Genomic DNA, 7,017 nt, shown 5'->3' on the forward strand with positions numbered 1-7,017 from the left:
GCTATCTCTGTATTTTTGCTAGTATGAATAGTTCTGCATTGAACATCTGTGTGTCTATGTCGACTCGTGTTCTGCATTGGATTTCTTGTGGATTTATGCCAGTACAGGGATTGCTGAGTCATAAGTTATTTCAATTTCAAACTTGCTGAGGAAGTACCATACCGTTTTCCACAGATGTTGAATGATTTTAAAGTCCCAGCAGCAAAGTAAGAGGATTCCAGTCTTTCTCACCCACACCAGCATTTGTTTTTTTTAATTTTTTAAAAATTAACTTTGCTATTAATACTTTTGATCTGTATCTCTCTGGTGGATAATGGGACTCCTGATATGGTGCTGTAAGATCAGCACTGGACTTCAAACCTCAAGGTTAATAGTTCAAACCAATTCTGCTCTTCAGAAACCCCATACAGGGTCACTATGAGTCAGAACCAATTTGATGGCACTCAACATCAATGGTTAATGATCGTGAACTTTTCTTCATGTTTGTTGGCTGCCTGAATATCTTCCTTGGTAAAGTGTCTGATCATGTCCTGTGCCCACTTTTTGATTGGGCTGCCTTTTTCTTATAGAGGTGTTGTTGTAGTTGTTAAGTGCCTTCGAGTCGATTCCGACCCATAGTAACCCTGTATAGGGTTTCCAAGGAGCAGCTGGTGACTTGAACCACTGACCTTGCAGTTCAAACAACTCTGCTGTCTGATGCATTAGCCCACAGCGCCACACCAGGACTCCAGAGGTGTATTTTTCTATAAATTTTAGAGATTAGTCCCTTGTTTGATATGTTGTAAAAAAAAAAAAAAAAAAAAATTTCCCAGCTTACATGCTCCATCTGTACTCTTTTGGTGAAATCTTTTGATACACATATTGTCTAATTTTTAGAAGGTCCCAGTTATCTATTTTGTCTTCTAATGTTTGCGTTTTTATTATAATATTCAGTATTTATGTTCCTATTATTTCACTGATGATACTTATGGTGCTAGGTTTTTATGTTGAGTTTGCTTCTATATATGGTGAGATATGGGTCATGTTTCATTTTTCTGCAAATAGATTTCCAGTTTCTCCAGCACCATTTGTTGAGTAGACTATCTCTTCCCCATTTAATATGTTTTGGCCCTTTGTCAAAATCAGCTGACTGTATATAGATTGATTTACTTCTCAGTTCTCAATTCTGTTCCATTGATCTATGTACCTTTTTTTGTACCAATACCAGACAGTTTTGATCACTGTAGCTGTGTAGTAAAATTTGAGATTAGGGAGTGAGAGACCTCCAACTTTGTTGTTCTTACTAAACAGTGCTTTGTTTATCCAAGGTCTCTGTCCTTTCCATATAAAGTTCTTAATCACATTTTTACAATGTTAAGCCTTCCTATTCATGAGCATGGTACATTCTTTCAGTTTTGTTTTTCTTTCTCTTTTGGTTTTCTGTAGTGTTGTTTTGTAGTTTAATTTGTATAGATCTTTTGTTTCTCTTATTAGATCTACTGTGAAGTGTTTCATCTTTTGGGTGGCTATTGTAAATGGCACTGATTTCCTAATTTCCTTTTCAGAGATGTCTTTATTAATACAGAGATACTCAACTGATTTTTGTATTTCGCTCTTGTACCTGGCCAGTTTGCTTAATCTTTCAATGTGCACCAATAATTTTCTTGCTGAGTCTTTGGAATTTTCTGAGCATATTTTTAAGTGCTGTCGAGTTAGTTCTGACTTATAGCCACTCAGTATAGGGTTTCCGAGGAGAAGCTGGGGGGTTAGAACTGCTGACCTTGTTGTTCTATATATAGGATATAATCTGCAAATAGAATTTTACCTCTTCTTTGACCATTTGAATACCTTTTCATTTCCCTTTAATGCCTTATCGCTCTGGCTAAGATTTTAAACACAATACTAAATAGAAGTGGTGATAAAGGACAACCATATCTGGTTCCTATTTGTAAAGAGAATGCTTTTCAGTGTCACTCCATTGAAAATAATGTTGGCTGTTGAATTTGTAAACATGCTCTTAATTATGCTGAGGAATTACCCTTTTACTGAGTGTTTTAATCAAGACTGGATGTTGGATTTTGTCAAATGCCTTCTCTGTATCAATCAATATGATCATGTGGTTCTTTTCCTTTGTTTTATTTATAGGGTGGATAATGTTTTTGTTTTTCTTTTTCTCTAATATTGAACCATTCTTGCATCCCTAGTATGAATCTCACTTGGTCATGATGTATTATTTTATTGGTATGTTGTTGAATTCTATTATTAGGATTTTGTTGAGAATTATTTTAATCTATGTTCATGATAAAAATCTGTAATTTTCTTTTATAGTGATGTCTTTGTCTGATGTTGGTATGAAGGTTATGATCACTTCGTAAAATGTATTTGGAGTTTTCCATCATTTTCTATGGTGCCAAGTCTTCTCTGAATGTTTGGTAAAATTCACCTATGAAGCCACCTGGACCTAGACTTTTTGTCAGTGGGTGTTTGTTAATAACCCAATCAATTTCTTTTGTTATCAGTCTATTCAAGTTTTCTGTTTCTCTCTGCATTAGTTTTAGGTACGTTGTGTTTTTCTTAAAGTTTATTAGAGTACAATTCTTCATAGTATTCTGTTATTAATCTATTTTATTTCTCTTGGCTCTTTGTGACATCACTCCTATCATTCCTTATTATGTGTGTTATTTGCATCTCCTCCCTCTTCTATTACATTTGCCAATTTTATTAATCCTTCTTTTTATTAGGTATGCTAATTTTATTAATCATCCACAGAACCAACATCTTGTCTTGCTGATTCAATTGCTTTTCTGTTTTCTAATTCATTTATCTCTGCTCTAATCTTTATTATTTCTTTTCTTCTGGTGACTGTTGGATTACTTTGGTGGTCTTTTTCTAATTGCTGGAGATGGTGTATTAATGTGTTGATTTTGGCTCTTTCTTCTTTTTGGACATGTGCATTTATTTTTATAATTGCCCTCTTAAGCACTGCTTTTACTGTGCCCCAAAGGTTTTCCTTTATTGTTTTGTTTTCTGATTTGATTCAAGGAATTGCAGTCTAGTGTTTATCATATGGAGCCACCATGCTTCCCATCTCATCATTAGTAATATGTCTATCAATTTTGTTCCTAAGGAGATGGCTATAACATTAAGCTGGGATGGACCTGATCCTGTAGACAACCATGCAACTATTAAGTGGTATCCTCACACTGGATTTTAAAAGCCTCAAACACAGGGATAGTCAAAGGCATCTTGGAATCTTCTTATTAAGCTAAATCTTCACAAAAAGTTCCTCCACTGAGTACAGTAATCTATCATAGAGCCACTATGAGTAATTAAAGCTTTGAAAAACATCTACAATCTGCAGGCAAATAGCTAATGTTTGAAAGAAGACATAAAAAATCTACCATAGATGTTTTAAGAACATTTAGGGGTGGATCTATAAAATAAGGGCTGTTAAATAGGACAAAAAAATTAGTAAATATGTTTTTTAAATGTAACATAAGGAAAGCATCAGTGATTAATAGAGATATAGATGTTAAATGGTATAATAACAGAACTGCTTCTGCAGTTATTAAAGATTTATGTTTGAAAATGTAAGTGTTCATCACTTAGACTGTTGTTAAGTGCCGTCAAGTCAATTCTGACCCATAGCGACCCTGTATAATAGATAGGGTTTCCGAGGAGGAGCTGGTGAGCTCGAACCACTGACCTTGCAGTTCAAATGGCATTGCAGTCTGGCTCATTAACCCACAGCACCACACCAGGACTCCATACATACATACATATATATATATACATACATATGTGTGTGTGTATATATATGTGTGTATATATTGTTGTTGTTGTTAAGTGCCGTCGAGTCGGTTCCGACCCATAGCGACCCTGTACAGGGTTTCCGAGGGTGTAAATCCTTACGGGAGTAGAAAGCCTCATCTTTCTCCCGCGGAGAGGCTGGTAGTTTCAAACCGCTGACCTTAAGGTTCGCAGCCCGATTCGTAACCACTACGCTACCAGAGCTCCTTGTGTGTATATATACATATATGTATATATACACTTTATTCTTTGAACTATGGAGTACTGGTGTGGCACTGTGGATTAATATGCTGGACTGCAAGGTTAGTTTGAACCACGAGGTTGATGGTTCAAGCTCACTAGCCGCTCTTTAGAAACCCTTTACAGGGTTCATTATGAGTTGGAATCGACTCAATGGCACTTAACAACAACAACATATATATATATGTGTGTGTGTGTGTATACAGAATGGGAGAGAGAGATGTGAAAAGTCTTCCAAGTACAGCAAGGTAATTAAAAGTACAATGTTTTTCATGAAAAAATTAGTAATATTAGGAGAGGGTCGAGGCTGGAGAGCAGTAGTTTATCCATTTTTGTTTTCTACACTACTAAAAAATTTCTAGCAAAGAGCATCTTCTAATTCTATTGTTTACTTTGCCATTAGGTTTAGATTATGGGTCATTTACCCCCTTTACATTTTCTATAATTAAAAAGAAGAAAAGCAATGTTTGGCTTTTAAAATTTTCTTTTTCTCCTTTCTTAAAACATCATTCCTGGTAAGTTTGGTGTTAACTCAGTTGTTTAGAGCACCAAGAAGGGTTTTGATTAATTACATTTGGAATGCATTTCTATCTTTTGAAAATCATCTGACAGACTCATGCTTCTGAATCACAAAGTTGAACCAGGTAAGATCATGTGATTGACTCAATGCAAAACAATACTGGATGGAAAACATTTCAGGTTTTGTATCCATCAATTTACTACACTTCTTAACAGAAATTAATAAGACCATACCATATCCGTAAGAAAAAATACAGTGCCTGCAGTTTTAGAAAAGATAAACATGTCACAAAACTTTTCTAAAATGATACATTTTTAACAGAGCTATATAAACATCAAATAAAGTACTATACCTGTAACATCTTCTGGATCTGATACAACAATATGTGCATTTAATTCCTGTAGCTTGTGATGTAGTTCTTCTAATTTTTTATTGGATTTTTTCAAAATGTTGTCTACATAAGCCAAGTTTTTTTTATCTGTTGTAACTTTTCTCAGATTTTCAGCTCCTTCTTTGATTTTCAGCTCTTTCCTTATTTCTCTTTTGATTCGATCCTTGATGTCATCCAATTTCTGTTGCACCATTGTGTCTGAAAAATCTAGTTTTTGAACAGCACTAACATTCTCACAAAATGGAAGACTTCGGGAATCCCCCTGAAGGAAAAACAAAACAAATTTAAGAAATTAAGGAAATTAAGCTACTCAAAATATGTATCATAAGATAAAACTACATTTTCAACATAAAATGGTCTTTTATTACATTTCGCTCCTTAAGAAGCTCTTTAACATGATCGTACAAAATCATAAATTCTGCGTATTCACTAAATAGCATTATGTGGTAAATGCATTTATGGTAAAATAAATGATCAGTATGAACATCTTTTAAGTTAATGATTTAAATGCAATGTTTGGGAGACTATATTGAAGCCTACATTTACATATTTCATCAACAACAATTCCAACTGATAATCTATGACCCAATACAAAAACATCCTTGCTAGATAATTTTTCTAAGATATATCCTATTGACAGAAGCTAGGACAGCGTAGTGGTCACTAATTGGGCTGCAAACCACAAGGTCAACAGTTCGGAACTACCAGTTGTTCTGTGGGAGAAAGATGAGGCGCTATGCTCCTGTAGTCGGAATAGATTCCATGGCACACAGACACCAGGACAATACACAGAACACAAATTGATATTAAAATAAAAAGTAAGACAAGCTATTCTAAATCTTAAATTATTAAGTGAAAAAAGCTTTTGTATTTGGTTGAATCTGTTCAAGGTCCCTCCCTGCCTACCTACTTTGGCTCCCAGTTCTTTCCCAATTTGTTCCCTAAATTACAACAAATTATAGAGACTTAACTATAAGAGACACAATCTCTCTTGGCTCAGTCACTATACATGTGTACCTATGAGATGGACCACATCTCTCCCTTCAGCTATCTCTTCCACGTTCTTTCTTGATCAGGTTAACGGCTCCTTTGTGTCAAATAATTTTGAAATTTATTTCAACTCTTCTTGGGGATGAAATTCCTCCCTTAAGCACTCCCTTCAAATATGTGCTCTGATGATGCACATCTTATTTTGACAATTCTTGCTTTGCTTGTCTGACCACCTCAAAAGACTACTTTGAAGGCAGAGTAGTTTTGTTTATAATGATTGTCTACTATATTATTTAATATTCTTTCAGAATTTAGAGAAACATGTCACTGCTGAGGAACTCAAGTTTCCCTATTTTAGACAAAAAGAATTCGAACTCTAGGAAGTCCAACAGCAAAATACTAGCTTTTACATAGGAGTCCTGGTGTGGGGCTGAGGCTTAATGTAATGGACTGCAAGGTTGTTTGAACTGTACGATAGGTGGTTCAAGTTTACCAGCTGCTCCTCGGAAACCCTATACAGGGTCATTATGGGTCAGAACTGACTTGATGACATTTAACAACTACTATTATTTCTTGGTTCCACAGGTCTCATCCCCACTCCTTTTTTTAGTAATTATATTTTACTCCCATTTTTTGTTTTAACAGTGGCTCAAATATTGTATTTTAGAAAAAAATCATGGGATACATATAATATAAACAATACTTGCTAACTTTTGGCAACATGCACTATATGGACACACAACAAATGAAACAGACACATATGAAAGTTTAGGAACACTGGAACTTCATAGAAAAGTGGATTGAGTGCTTGTTGGGAGAAGACTAACTGCTAAACAGCCAGCCAGACACAGCACAACCATCTTGCAAGCAGTTTTAGCAACAGAAGGTGGCCTGATAGAAAAGGTGTGATTGCTTATTTTTCCCCTATATTATCCTGGTGACCAGAGAGGTGGCTAGTTCTCACCCTTATCCATCCAGAGCACAGACCCTGCTCACTAGAAGCTAGAAGCCACACAGCTGGGAACCATGCCAGTGTGAGGCAGGGGTGTACTATGCCACTTTGGTGTGCCTCTACTGCCTGAATTCA

At 35.5% G+C, this 7,017-nt stretch overlaps 1 protein-coding gene across 1 annotated transcript in view; it reads right to left on the reverse strand.

Annotated features, from left to right (window-relative positions):
• Positions 1-5,380, reverse strand: part of PKN2 (protein kinase N2) — a 150,547-nt gene extending 145,167 nt beyond the window's left edge. Inside the window, exons 1-2 of the mRNA XM_006831070.1 lie at positions 5,309-5,380; positions 4,902-5,202 (exon numbers count right to left, since the gene is read on the reverse strand). Coding sequence (XP_006831133.1) covers positions 4,902-5,202; positions 5,309-5,380 — 373 coding nt within the window. The remainder of the gene's footprint in view (positions 1-4,901; positions 5,203-5,308) is intronic.
• Between the last annotated feature and the right edge of the window lie 1,637 nt (positions 5,381-7,017).

This window comes from Chrysochloris asiatica, unplaced genomic scaffold (genome assembly GCF_000296735.1).
Source record: "Chrysochloris asiatica unplaced genomic scaffold, ChrAsi1.0 scaffold00002, whole genome shotgun sequence".
NCBI lineage: Eukaryota > Metazoa > Chordata > Mammalia > Afrosoricida > Chrysochloridae > Chrysochloris > Chrysochloris asiatica.